Source organism: Trematomus bernacchii, unplaced genomic scaffold (genome assembly GCF_902827165.1).
Source record: "Trematomus bernacchii unplaced genomic scaffold, fTreBer1.1, whole genome shotgun sequence".
Taxonomy (NCBI): domain Eukaryota; kingdom Metazoa; phylum Chordata; class Actinopteri; order Perciformes; family Nototheniidae; genus Trematomus; species Trematomus bernacchii.
The window spans coordinates 4,582,420-4,597,336 of record NW_022988043.1 but is presented as its reverse complement, the minus strand read 5'-3'; the positions used below and the strand labels follow the sequence as shown (position 1 = coordinate 4,597,336).

At 40.4% G+C, this 14,917-nt stretch overlaps 2 protein-coding genes across 2 annotated transcripts; one reads left to right on the top strand and one right to left on the bottom strand.

Moving 5' to 3' along the window:
- Window position 1: 1 nt before the first annotated feature.
- Window positions 2–6,196, bottom strand: LOC117473247 (retinal dehydrogenase 1-like). The gene is made up of 14 exons (XM_034118775.1): window positions 6,048–6,196; window positions 4,870–5,033; window positions 4,267–4,371; window positions 3,914–4,054; window positions 3,655–3,784; window positions 3,504–3,565; window positions 3,271–3,399; window positions 2,971–3,084; window positions 2,778–2,880; window positions 2,031–2,215; window positions 1,757–1,921; window positions 1,467–1,624; window positions 1,189–1,263; window positions 2–790 (listed from the first exon to the last, which is right to left on the bottom strand). The coding sequence occupies exons 1-14, from the start codon at window positions 6,106–6,108 to the stop codon at window positions 718–720; spliced, it is 1,665 nt and encodes a 554-aa protein (XP_033974666.1). The 5' UTR covers window positions 6,109–6,196; the 3' UTR covers window positions 2–717.
- A 3,339-nt stretch (window positions 6,197–9,535) lies between these two features.
- Window positions 9,536–14,264, top strand: LOC117472948 (cytochrome P450 1A1). Its single transcript, XM_034118407.1, has 7 exons — window positions 9,536–9,802; window positions 9,877–10,491; window positions 11,176–11,299; window positions 11,397–11,486; window positions 13,558–13,681; window positions 13,768–13,854; window positions 13,982–14,264. The coding sequence occupies exons 1-7, from the start codon at window positions 9,536–9,538 to the stop codon at window positions 14,262–14,264; spliced, it is 1,590 nt and encodes a 529-aa protein (XP_033974298.1).
- The last annotated feature ends 653 nt before the right edge of the window (window positions 14,265–14,917 follow it).

Genomic DNA, 14,917 nt, shown 5'->3' with positions numbered 1-14,917 from the left:
TTGTTTTATTCTTATTGATTCTTATTGATCAACAGAATACATTTATAAATATTCATTAATTTATTTAAGAGTAGCTTTTTTGCCTTGAAAGGCGCTATGACTAGTGTTTTCAAACATGCTGTGTAATTAATATCTTAAAATGTCTATAATTATTTAAATGACACAGCCTACACAGTTAAATCACATAATGTCGGACACAGACATGATCTGTAATTCTAGTTGTACTACAACACATTGTAAAGAAAAAACATGATTGTGTTTACTGCATTGCAAGGTTTACTGGTTCCTTGTAAATCCATGTAAATAGTATGTAAAATGTATTTCTATTTTTTGTATGACACCTATTAAAAGTAATTATTTTCAGGCAAAGTGCTATTTAATTAATTATTTCACTGAATATAAACGGGTTAAAATACACAAAACTGACTACTACAGAGAACATGCTGTTCACTAGCCACAGTTAAATAAATGTAGATACACACTAGAGGAAAATGCATAAACGAATCGCCACTAAGCTAAGAGACACAAATTTGAAAAAATAGGTGTATCAGAGGAGAAATTACAGTAGTAAATGTTCATGGAGAGACAGAATTGATGATGCCTTCAAAACATCCGGGTGCAATATGATTATTGCACAATGTGTGTGGTGGATGTGAAGCCATGGGGCAGCAGAGAATTCAAATGACATGAGAAATTCAGTCCTTGGAAATTACGCTTTTATGAGTTCTTCTGGGAGATTTTGATGGTGACTGCCTTGACCTCTGTGTACTCCTGAAGAGCATATTCCCCCCTGAAAGAAAACAAAAGACACCACTGATTATGTAAGCAAAATTAAATGAGCAACATTTCCAATTCATGGTTTGGGCTGAAAAAAGTTTCCTCAACTCTATTTCTTTAGCTAATAGGATAAATGTTTTTTTTTTTACAGATAATTCTCCTTAAGTAATGCAATAATTTATCATCAAATCAAGATAATGTGTGAAAGGACTTTTAGTAGAAAGAGGTTTATTGGTGATATTAGTGCAATATACTGACCTTATTGTGTGTCCAACATTGGTGAACACACTTATTCAGTCTTATTAGTCAGCTAAATACATGCAATGCAATGAAATATCCACACCTCTGAAGCCAAACGTACACCTTTGAGTACAAGTCATGCAAAAGCTGAGATATAATGGTATTACTCACAGTTCTCTCCCATTCCCGGACATCTTGAAGCCACCAAAGGGACACTGAACACTCATGGCATTGTAGCAATTTACCCTAAAAGAAAGAGTTTCAATTCATTACATAAAATGTGCCATCATTTTACACAAGCCATTAAAATGTCGCAAAATGGAAATATATTATTAAAGTCTAATATTTCTTTAGTTAGGTTTCTTTGAGGGTTTGCACAGCAGATACCCCAGCTCTACTGTTAACCAACTCATCACTGTTAGGTGAATTTAAGAAGATGTTGTCCATACCACACCATGCCAGCCTGCAGAGCAGAAGAGACAGTTAGGGCTTTGTCGATGTCGTTAGTGAACACTCCTGCTGCCAGGCCGTACTGCGTGGCGTTGGCTCTCTGGATAACCTCACGGGTCGTTCGGAAACACATGATCAGCTGCACTGGACCAAAAATCTGAGACGTGCAGGAGGGAAACATTTGACAATAATTAAAAATGTTCTTGTGGAGTACAAAATAAGAACACAGTAGCAGATTGAGGACACAGATAATCCATTGAGTGTGGGTGTGTGTTTTAGAGCACATTACCTCTTCTTTGGCGATGCGCATGTCATCTGTGACATTTGAGAAGACAGTGGGTTGGATGAAAAGTCCCTGCTGACCCCATGCAGACCCTCCACACTCCAGCGTGGCTCCCTCCCTCTTCCCGCTTTCTATCAGCTCCATTATCTTATCAAACTGCTTCTGGTCAATCTGCAGAAAACAAAAGCTCTATTCAAATGTGCTCTTTGCACATAACACGTGCGGTTAAGTGGTAGTGGAGACATTTAAAGAGATACTGTAGCCTAACTTCATGCCGTACCTGTGGTCCGTGGTCAACCCCCGGCAGCAGTGGGTTTCCCAGGACTTTCCCTCTGGCCTTCTCCACACTGCGATGGACAAACTCCTCGTAGATGGGTTCTTCTACAAACACCCTGGATCCAGCCAGACAGCACTGGCCCTGGTTAAAGAACAGGCCACTGTGGGCCTGCTCCACTGCATGCTCTACTGTGAGATAGACATGTGCAGCTTTTAGATGAAAGTAAAAAGAGTCAAGTCCATTGTAAAGCATCTTGTCCGCATGAACAATGTATTGAAAAATCCAATCCCTGTTATGATCCACAGTGTACTTGATCAGGCCCCTTTAAAAACATGCCTGTTCAGAACAGCTTTGTGGAGAACTGCTCAACCAAACAACAATACACTTGACACTGCACCTACTTAGCAAGCTGTACACAGCATGCTGTTTAGCGCTGTGACAGAAACATATTACCAAAGTCCATCAGCAGGCTGACACTATTACTGGACACGCCCTCAAAGCATTTGCTGTTTGGTTAGTTTAGGCACCAAAATAATTGGTAATGTTTAGGAAATCATGGGTATAAATAAGTATGTTGATCCTGTAAATGATCTCAGAGTAAATATATCCTGCAGAGCTCAGTATCAACACTGCATTTCCTTCAGTCTCAGAAATATGTACACCAGCCAAGTATGAATCCTTCTGAATGTTTTTGAGAAACTCATGGTCCATTTATTTATTTGAAGTAATCCAGTAATAGTTTCTACTCACAGTCACAGTCAGAAAAGATAATGTTTGGGTTTTTGCCACCCAGTTCTAGGGTGACTCTTTTGAGGTTGCTGTCACCTGCCGCCCTCTGGATCAGTTTCCCAACCTGGCAACCGAGGGCGACAGAGTGAGAATCACAGTGTAATCAAAACACTACAACAGAAATTAGTATACATTTGCAGAGATAGATACTTACAGCAGTAGATCCGGTGAAGGCTATTTTGTCGATGTCCATGTGGTGGGAAATGGCGCAGCCTGCTGTCTGTCCATAACCTGGCACCACATTCACCACTCCTGGAGGAAAACCAGCCTGAACACCGAGAGGCGGAGGGAGAGCCACCATTTTATATTGAATTGAGACACACATCTTTAGCAGTCTTTCTACTTTTACAGCTGCGTAGGTCTCTGCAATCTATAAATGCAAGTTTATAGCTTTTGTCCACATGTTCTTTGTTCTTGTATCATTGTAGGGGGGAAACAGTGATAATACAGGTACCTCTTTGATGAGTGCAGCCATGTGCAGGGCTGATAATGGGGTCTGTTCTGCAGGTTTGATGACTAAAGTGTTCCCACAGCACAGAGCAGGAGCAATCTTCCAAGCAAACATCATCACCGGGAAATTCCACTGTTGGCAGAAAAACATAAACATTTTAAAGTTGCAACAATTTGTAACATCCATATTTTTCTGTCAGTATAATATATAATCATTAACTCTGTATTTCTACTCACAGGAATGATCTGGCCACAGACTCCAATGGGCTCATGTCGTGTGTAAGTAAAATATTCTCCATCTACAAAACAATAACGATAGCTTTGAACACCCTGTGAATTTGTTATGTTACAACATGCAATTGACAAACATGGCAGTATGGAGACTCACCAACAGGGATGGTTTTTCCGTGAATCTTGTCTGCCCAGCCACCATAATATCTCAAAGTTTTGATTGTGGCCATCAGATCTACAAAATATGCCATGAGAAACACTTTGCCAGAATCCAGAGCCTCTAGTGTCTACAAGTAAAAACACAGAAATGTAAATACAAGTGCCAGTTCTCTACTGTAATAACCAGATGATATATCACTCCAAAAAGGAGTAAAGGGAATACATTCAAATTGAGACATTATGTAGTGCGTTCTCACTGCTAGTAGAAGCCGGTCTCTCTCCACTAGGTCAGCGAGTTTGTTGAGTAGTTGACCTCGGTCTGAGGCGTCCATCGATCGCCATGGTGACCCCATCTGAAAGGCGGCTCTGGCACTCCTCACTGCCTCATCCACATCTTCCTACAAGAGATTAAAGGTAAGGAGGTGGTCAGAAAAATCTGGTTGATTCCATTCATACTGTATGTCCCAAAACCAAACAATCACACATTTTCCTCAAGGGGTTATACAAACAGAGCAGTATATGACTCCCTCTGTACTTAAAACCTTGATCAAGATAAGGAAAAACTTCAACAAAAATCCGTTAACAGGGAAAATGGATGTATAATACTCACTGTGTCAGCCTCCTCCACTTCACAGAGCAGCGTCCCTGTGGCGGGATTATACACAGGAATCTTTCTCCCACTGCAGGACTCATGCCACTCGTTATTGATGAACAACTATGATATCAGAGAAGAGTTAGAAAATACGAATATGCTTAGATTCTTCAAGTTAATTTTGGTATAAAGAAGTGATGGTATTCCCCTCTCAGTCTCAGCTCTTTTCAGCCTGACAGAATGAATAAAAGGCTCTGTGTTTAGTGGGAGTGGTACTGCATGCTCTGATAACTTCGAAGAGATCTGCATGTTTTAAAGCTTGTAGTGTATTTCCAGGTTATTACCTTCAACAGTACACCTTCTTATAGAACACCAATACATATTATATTGTTAATTTTGTTTCATCTTGTTAAAACCACATATCTATTATTCTGTAAGATGATAAACAATATTATTCATTAACTTTTTGAAGTAAACCACAAATACTAAATTTTACAAAATGACTGGTACACAATGACATGGGCAAATACAGACCAGATGATACAACTCACAATATATATGCCAGTAGGACTGCCCCCCAAGATACACAATACACGTTAAAATGAAGATTACAAAAAAAACCTTAGTGTACTGAATTTGGGGGTCTGGGACTGGCATGGGCAGGGTCTGCGTCTCAGGTCCGTCTCCATGCTGTGGTTTGTGGTTCTGGTTTGGACTTTGGTGGTTGCACCCGTTATCAGACTGCTGCTGGTGGCCGTTGTCAGTCATGTTGTCCTCCTTTGCTTCTAAAAAACCCACATGGCAGCGAGTCAAGCTTCTTTTCATGCATGCATCTGACTATACCATTACACTGTGCTGTGTGTGTGAACACACGATTGTAAAAGTTAATATCAGGATCACTGAGTAACACAGGCTCCTTGTATGTGTAAAATGCCATCCCATCCCACTGGAGAGAAGTTTGCCAAATGAGGCATTGGCACTCTTAGCAGAGTAACACCACAGGGTCGAGGGTCACGACTGGCACCGCTAAGTCGGGCTGGCTCTGAGCTGTGGACTCAAATGGCCTCATTCGGACAGAGGTCTGGCAAAATATCACCAGAGTTGTGCTTTACATATTTGCAAGAAAAATGTAAGCTTCAATTTCACCCAGGCGCAAGGGTAAGAAATAGTGAAGAGTTTTGTGAGAGAAAAAAAAAGTGATAAAGAATATTCCACCTTGCGTACACAGGGATGTATAGAAAACATTCAAATGTCACAGTATTTACTTACTTATGTGTTTTGTTTCCTGTAATCTAGATAAACCAGAATTTAGTATTTTCTTTAGTATCTTATTCACAGCTAAGGACATTCATAAAGATCTAGCTCCATTCATATCAAAGAACAGATCATTTAAAGCCTAACATTGAGCTGTCTAAATTATTCTCTTTATTTTTTATTCCATTTGGTACTTTCAGATAATAGCTAACAATAGCTAAAACATTGTAAAGACAGTTTGAATAATGTGCAGAATTGTTCACTTTACAGCTTATTCATTGACCTGTTTCCAACCAGAAATAACCAAAGGTAAAGCATAATTCAAAAAATAAATAAGATAAATGAATAATAACTGTATTAGTACATTAAAATGGAAATTCAATAAATTAGTTTGTTAAGAATGGATACACATTATGGTTCATGGTGAGTTAAGTTGCACATTAACTAAAAGCTTCTTCATTTGAAGTTTACAAAAATCCATTATTTCCACTTAAATCCCCATAAGGTGAATTGAAAGCTGTTATAGACCCTTAAAGTGTGGTTACCTGTGGGAGATGCTGGCGTGGAGCCTTCAGTCTGCTGGACTCCTGCTCCGTTCAAAGGCATGCTGCAGCTGTCTGCCTCCTCTCACCGTCAGCGGACCGGAGACCCGCCGAGCAGCTTTTATACCTGACAGCCGAGCAAACCGGAAAACGGCTCAGCATGACGTCACGTCTCACCGCGAGTCCTCCTCTGAGGTCCCGCACGTCTAATCAGCGTTAAGACGGAACCAATTCCCCTTTACCCCATGTGCCCCTCAAGACCAGGAAGTGTGTGACAAAATAGTGCATGGTAAGTATTGTTCTTCACAAATTATCCTTATTTGATCCAAACACTATATTAATTGTTCTTTATTTGTTCTGTATAATTAAGGAAGGCTGTTATGAGCAGTAGCAGAAGTGAGCAACACTTCTTGGATAGCCTAGGCTAAACTGTTCTTGATTAGCCTATTATTGACTGGTGTTAAAAACCTTGTATACAGGCAGTGGTGGAAGGTGATCAAGTACATGTACTCATTATAGTACAATTCAGAGGTACTTGTGTACTTAAACTGAGTATTTTAATATTATGCTACTTTATGCTTAATTTCCACTACATTTTAAAGGCCAAATATATTGTTTTACTTCACTACTTTTATCTCACATGGTTACTCACTTTGCAGATTTACATTATTATCTAAAACAAAATATAAATGATAACATTTACAGTGATTTATTATTATAGGTTAAAAATAATAAGTATAAAAAGTAATGAAAAAAGCGCTACTTTTACCAGCTGTGACACAATAACTCGTCACTAGTCATAATCCATTGAATTAATATGATTCTAAAATGGGCGATTAAACTTAACAAGTACTTCTACTTTTGGTACTTACGTATATTTTGATGTACGTTTACTTTATAATACTTTATAAAATGATATACTTTATTTTGAATGCATGCCTTTTCATTTTAACAGGGTATTTTAACACTTTAGCATATGCTACTTTTACTTAAGTATAAAATCCACTATTTCTCCCACCATTGCATGTCTTTGCATTACCCCTCTTTAATTTCCCCCACAAAATCACCCTTACCTGGTCTAACTGTGACACGTTTTTAGGTGTTCCAGCCTTGTTGGGCATCATGTGCATGTTTTGGTACATTTTTGATACTCTTCAGGGTAATTAATATAAGTAATATGACTGATATAATTAACACAGTATTGGGTCATGGCTATAGAGAAATAGATCACAGGCATCTCGTTAATTCTTTAAACCAAGTCTGATCAAAACAAAAAAATCATTCTATAACCTTAATTTAGCACTGCCAGACATTTATTCTTCTCAGTCTCACGTGTTGCATTGCTGCCAGTGCTTCATTGCAACTCAATTGTGCCGTGCCAGCACATGCAGTTAGAGGATCTACACGGCAGCAAACATAATTGGGAAGATGTTTGCTTTGATAAGGGAACTCCTGCTGCTTCACTGTCTCCCAGGAACAATGTGGCCACATAACTTTGTCTGGTGCGCCTATTTTATTCTTGGCTCTCTGGAAATACACACATCCCTTTGAGAATTTCCCCCGGGGACAACACAGTCTCTGTGATTAATCCTTGTTAAACGATGAAAAGATCAGCAGAACTGTAGCTGGGCAGTGCAGCAACACATAGTGCAAACCATCCCATACTGATGTGTAGAGCTGAATTGTGTGCTTGAATTGAAGCTTGTGCTATGAAGGGAATGGGGTTCAGTCATGATGTTGTGAATTGGAGAAAATATGAATCTGAACTCTGCTTGCTCATTTATGTCTATCTCAAGTTTTCTGGCTCATTGAGAAATTACAACTGGTATTAATTTGTGATCATAACAGCACCATTTCACAGAGGTAGTAGCATCCTGTGTAGTTTAGCCACATGTTGAGTTAATTTCATTATGGCAATCTGTGATTCTTGGTTTGCTGTTTAATACGAGCAACAAATTCCCCTTTCAGACACTTCACCATCGTGTCTGGCTCCACAGAGGCAGTGTGTGTCTGTCTGCCGAGCTAATGACCAGTCCGGACCAGGAGAGGACGTGGACCAGCGGGTCAAAGGAGCTGTCGCTGGGCCTGACAGCACCGGGTGTCCCACAGTTGAGCTTGAGCTAAATTGACGGTTTGATGGAGAGTGAGAAAGAAAGAAGAATGAAAGGAATGAAAGATGGAGAGTGAGAGATAGTGAGAGAATTGGGGAGGAGGATGTATGGCAGACATGAAAAGAGGGATTAAAGCAGAAGAGAGAAGGTGGGAAAAGAGGGAGGAGAGAGCTGGTAAAAAGGGAGATAAACCTTGAACGCTTTGATAATGAAATTGTAGGCCACAAAGTAAATATTACAAAAAAATAAACTGCTAAAAGAAAAGGAATATGCATCTGTCAGGTTTTAAATTATTGAATTGTGGTGCACAAATTATAAATACATATACACAATTGCAATGTTTTGCAAGCACCAATGAAGACTGTAGCCTTGCAACTGAAACTTTTAAATAATCTTTTATATTTCAGTGCTTTGGAGGTGTGTAGATTTATTTGGGGCTATTTTTGGCAGTCTGGTATGTTGCATTGAACTGAAATACATTATGAGGTGCTCATATTATTTTGCCCACACACCGCCTGAAGTGTTGTAATAATGATGATTAGGGAGATTTTGTTGAAGCCTGAGGCAAGAAAGTATTAATATGAAGTCAATCTAAGCAGACGGAGAGCGCCCCCTTGTGACACACAATAGAGATTACATTGTTTAGAAAACAACCCTAGGTTGTGTGAGAAAAAGTACCTTTAATTAAATAAAACTACTTATATATATTTTTTTTATTCTATACAAATAAACGTCCTGAATTCAGGTGTATGGTTTTCTTTCGGAAATATATTAATGATGGCCATTGGTAGAAAATGCCTGTTTTCTTGGCTTTTCTTCATCCCTGTATATTTTGAAACATTTAATAACTTCTAAAATACTTTATTAATGAATAATTAATGTATTAAACCTATGCACTGCAACAAACTGGCGCTGGCATCACAAGGGCCATGAGGGGACACAGGAGAGGAGGGGCCCTTGTTGTGAATGGATCCGGTCTGCTGTCAAATGTGCGTGATGCTCACTGGCTGGCCGGGACGACTCGTCCTTCACCCTGTGCCAAGTTTCTCGCCATGTGCGCCTCTCTATTGTGAGCGGGCAGCAGCTCCCTCTGCAGGGGGCCGGTCACTCCTATAAAGGATGTCCCGTACTGTGAGCTGCTCTCATCAACAAGTTCCTGAGGACCAGACCTCGAACCTCTGCCTGCTGAGTATCTAGATCTCTGGTTTCTCTTTTCCAGCTATCCACTTTTTTAACACCCGGAGGAAACTGCATCGTGAGTATTTTTATCCAAATTGTTTGCCACATTTCCTTTGTCCTTTTTCATTCTTCAAGTGTTTTCCTTCTGTGTCTTTTAACAGCCTCCCCCTCTCTATTAGTATTTAAAGCTTTTCTGGCAAGATGAGACAGACGTTTGGGACGCCGCCCATCAAAGAGAACCTTTGTGCCTCTCTGTCTAGTGTCACTGTTACTCTGTGTCTTATCACTCTCCTCCTGATGGCCATCAGGGGCCGAAAGAGCCATCACAAATCCCAATTGGACCACACAAAATATCTTCCTCTTCCTGGCCCTACACCATGGCCCCTTGTTGGCAATCTGCTACAGATGGGGGACCAGATTCATCTTTCTCTAACCCACTTGAGGCTCCAGTACGGCGATGTTTTCAAGGTACAGTCAAATGTGTGAAATTGTTAGTTACACAGAGGTTTCAATAAATAATGCTGTTTATTCCTTCACTGCAGATGCGTCTGGGCTCTTTGACCGTTGTTGTCCTGAGTGGATACAGCACCATCAGACAGGCTCTGGTTCGGCAGGGAGAAGCTTTTGCCGGAAGGCCTGACCTGTTCACCTTTTCTGCCGTGGCCAACGGGACCAGCATGACCTTCAGTGAGAAGTACGGACCGGCCTGGATGCTCCATAAGAAGCTGTGTAAGAACGCCCTCAGGTCTTTCTCCCAGGCTGAGCCCAGAGGGTCTGGGGCCAGCTGCCTGTTGGAGGAGCAGGTCTGTGCGGAGGCAGCTGAGATGGTGAAGGTGATTCGGGAACAGGCTGCTGCCAAAGGGGACCAAGAAAAGACGGGTATAGATCCGGTGAGGCCCCTGGTAACCTCAGTGGCAAATGTTGTCTGTGCCCTCTGTTTTGGGAAAAGGTACGACTACAACGACAAGGAGTTCCTCACAATGGTTCACATCAACAACGAGGTCCTGAGGATCTTTGCTGCGGGGAACCTGGCAGATTTCTTCCCAGTATTTCGCTACTTTCCTAGTCCATCTCTTAGGAAGATGGTCCAGCACATTCGAAGGATGAACGGATTCATGGAGCGGAGCATTGAGGAACACATCGACACCTTCGATAATGTAAGGAGGCAGACATATGCACACTTTAGTTTAAATGGAAAGGCAGAGACATACACGGATGCAGTGCTTTATAGTCAACCAGTACTGTTTTGCAGGATGGGGCTGTGTTTTCATTTGCACTTGCACTGTTAATTTGCAACTAATAAGAACAGTAGAATTTAACCTAAACCACCACAATAATGTGTTAAATGTTATTGCTGGTTTGATGAGTATAACTTAACAATAGCTAGTCTAGTACACTGACCACAAAATAAAAACAGAATATATTGAGGACAAGCTTTCGCGGTGGATAGCGTGTCTGCAAGTGTTGTTTCTCTATATCTGTCCCACTAATTTGCCATCCACTATCTAATCTGACATTGCACTCAAACAGTAGTAGCTGTGAGAGCAACCGTAGCCAACAAAATAACAAACAAGTCCCCTGGGAGGGACCTTTGTTCTTGTGCAGAGTGCCTATAATGTTTGCACGCACTCTAATTAGGAATTAGCATCTCACTGAAAGATACGCGTCGTACCGTAACTGATGAGTCTCTTCTCTAATTATTGCTTTTAAAACTTTGAACCGCTAAAGCTACAAAATCATGCATTACCCTCAAGTTATATATTTTAATTTTTTAAGAAAAACTGTAACACAATCACTGTTAAATGTTCTGTCATATTGTATGTGTGTGTTTGGGATTGCAGAAGTATATCCGGGACATTACAGATTCTCTGATTGAACTGTGTGAAGACAGAGAAGAAAATACGGATTCCTCTTTGCTCTCCAACTCTCAAATCATTCACACCGTCATAGACATCTTCGGAGCAGGTTAGCCCCACTACAAGTTGGTAATGACTATAAACTGAGCATATTGATGAAGAATATAACTTGTTTTCACTGAAGGTGTTTTGTTTTGTTTTTAAAGGATTTGACACCATCATTGCGGGTTTACAGTGGAGCCTGTTGTACCTGATTACGTTTCCAGACATCCAAGACAGAGTACACCAGGAGATAGGTAATGTCTTGTGTTACAGGATAAGCATTTCCTTTTTAGAAACTGCATGCATCTTATCTAAGGAGAAAGAATTTGTGCTATGCTGAAAAGGGAGGGCCTGTCCAATCTGGGGTCTCATGAATGACTCATTGACCAGAAACAGAAGATCTCTAATAAATGATTAACAATAGAAATAAGGTTAAGATTGTGGCTGGTGGTTTATGATTGATACGGCAACACTGCTAAATATTTGCTTTACTTTCAGTCGCTCTTAAATGTACTGTATCTTTAAGACTTTGACTGATTCCACACCCAGGAGATGTAGTGGTTATAGTATCTCAAGAGTCAATAAGCTAGAGAAAATAGTCATTAATCAAATGTAAACACAAATTAAACAATAACAATTGTAGCATAGCCACACTATGACCATTTGAGATATGAAATGAAAACACCAAACCTAACCCTTATCTGCTTGAATTTGTACCAAATATATTCAGAGGTTATGTTTTTAAGGATATAAACAGGTGAACATCTTTGTCCTTGAGATTCATCATCATCATCATCACAGAAGTAGCCATTATGACATGTTAGGAAGGGTCACCATTTAAAGCAGAATCAACATAATGAAAACCATACAATGATCATCAAATGCCCTTCCCAGACACACACAATCTGTCAGCCACCAGAGAAACTCACAAAAGATCGGTCCAATTTTGCTGACGCTAGAGCTACTTTTGGAGTGGGTTGAACTGGTGCTGTCTGTTCTGAGGCACGTTGCATCACAGAGAGAGGGAGGGAGGGAGAGGGGAGAGAGAGGGAGACACTAAAAGGAGACAGGATGAATCAGAGAGGGAGGCACAAACAGCCAGAGAAAGAAAGAAAGGTTAGAGAGTTGTCCCAGGCTGGCACAAAGGCGGTGACACGCAAGGCACACTATGTGATCACACAAAGTCCAAAATACTAATAAATTAATTGACTGTGAAGCTTTTATCCGTCTGTTTACAGTAAAGCTCACCTCTTTACTGGAAACCTTATTAGTGAACGAGTGAACAAGAGTTTTAATGAATGATGAAAGGCGAGCATATTGGGTCGTTGTAATTATTTGTGATGTGCGTGTTTAAAACTCGAAACACTCACCACAACTCACACGCTCTAACCGTGAATGAACTGAAGGACAAAACAGGGAACTTTGTCAAGGGGAGAACTTAGTGGCATGAACTCAAATGCACAACTCAGACTCAGGTGGTATTCAAAAAATAAAGACTTTACTGGATTAAGCACAGTAACAAAACAGGGAAACACAAAATCACTCTTTCGAGTAAAAACTAATAGCAATCATCAGGAGCATGAGAATGGAATACGACCATGGAGCAGGCTTGAATGTAGTCATGAATGATAACGAACTGGCACTGGACAGGTGGGGACTAAAACAATATATACTACACAAGGTGAGGGACACAGGTGGAAACAATCAGGGCGGGGTAAACAATCATGAACACGGGAGACACATAGGGGCGGGGAGCATGGAGTCCTGAAACAAGAGGGAGAATTACTTTTCACAATAAGACAGAGGGCACAGAACAAAAGGACATGAAAAAACTAATATAAAGAATACACTTTCATAATAAGTTTCCGAGACATGACAAACTTTTAACTTGTTTACGGTCTCGAAAGAGAACCAATGATAATGCAATTATGTCAGAAACGTACGATACAGCTCAAGAGTTTAATTTAGCCTTGACATGTTAATCACAGGTCCTTATTAGCTATCATTGAACAGTCTTAATAGTCTGCCCCCTTTTTGTCAGTTATTTCAGGCAACTTTGTGGTGAAAAGTAAAGAAATGTTTGATTTCCCATCTACACCTCAATGCACCTTTAGTCTTAGTATCTGTAGAGACCTCTCCTAGGCTGTACTCTCATCAGAAAAACTGAGATCCAGATTAAGTGTCAGGGGCTTAAAGACTGCATAAATCTTAAGGACCGGAATGAGAATGGCTTCACCTCTCTACATTGACCGCTACCTTTCAAATATAGGCATCTCAGTTTCCTGTAACTTTCAAATGGGTTTTTGTGTTTTTCCTCTTTCTTAGACAACCACATTGGCACAGCCAGACTGCCCAGGTTTTCAGATAAGCCCAATATGCCTTTCACAGAGGCGTTCATATATGAAGTGTATCGCTATGCTTCATACGTCCCTTTCACAATCCCTCACTGGTAAGACAGCAGTTAAGTTTACAGTACATTAATGTGTACATTTGTATGTTTTCTTTTGGTTTAAATTCAGTTTTTCTACCTTCCAGCACCACGAGAAACGTCAGTCTGAATGGTTACTTCATCCCCAAAGATACATGTGTCTTCATTAACCAGTACCAAGTCAATCATGATGTGTGAGTAGTAACAAGCAATAATGACTACATTATGAGGTTAAATTAGATTTCATGGGACATGGACTGTATCAATTGAGTAAAATGTTTCTTTATTGCTCATATCTTCCTGTTGTCCGCTCTTTCTCAGAGATCTTTGGGCTGACCCGGACACATTTCGCCCTGATCGCTTCCTGGGTCCCTCGGGACTCCTCAACAAGGAGCTGACGGAGAAGGTTCTCATCTTTGGGATGGGGAAGAGACGCTGCCTCGGTGATGGTTTTGCGCGTTTGGAGATGTTTATCTTTATCACCACGCTGCTCCACGGGCTGCGGCTTGAAAATGTTCCCGGACAGGAGCTGGATCTCAGCACTGATTTTGGACTGACTATGAAGCCGCGTCCGTACAGGATTACCATCTCCTCAAGGTTTTAGACCAAATGATACTCTGTGGATGTTCCTGAATGTCACACAATCTGATTATTATCACATCAAGCCACTACATTTGGTAATAACTCCACAGAGATACACTCTCTTATATCATTGTTCACAGACTGCATTTTCTGTCTTTATAAATGTGATACAAATATCAACCACAAAAGGGAAAAATGTATGTGCAAATATGTTTCTTAAGACATTGAAAATTACATAGAAATAGCATTAGATTTGACTAACTCAATATTTGTATTTAACACACAATGGAAGTTCATTCAAAGTGCCTCTGTGCCCATACTTAGAGTCCCTCTGACTTTCTGTCCCACCACATTAAAACAAGCTCGAAAACAGCCGCTCATTCAATGCCTTTATCTTAAGTTATTAGTTACAGTTAAACACTGAGGGAGGAAGAGATATAGCCTTAGGCGTCAAACTGTGTTCACGCAGAGTTCATCTTCACTCTCATCGGCCCTCTCCTCCTCCTCAACGCTTTAACTTCTCTCCTCCAACTCTCTTATCTCCTCATCCTCATCTTATCCTCAAGGCAAACACTGTTGAGCCTACTCATCTGGTCAAATTCTCACTGAGTGGCTCTGTGAGGAACCAAAATATATATTAAGACATGAAAGTTTCCCATCCTTTATAACATGCTC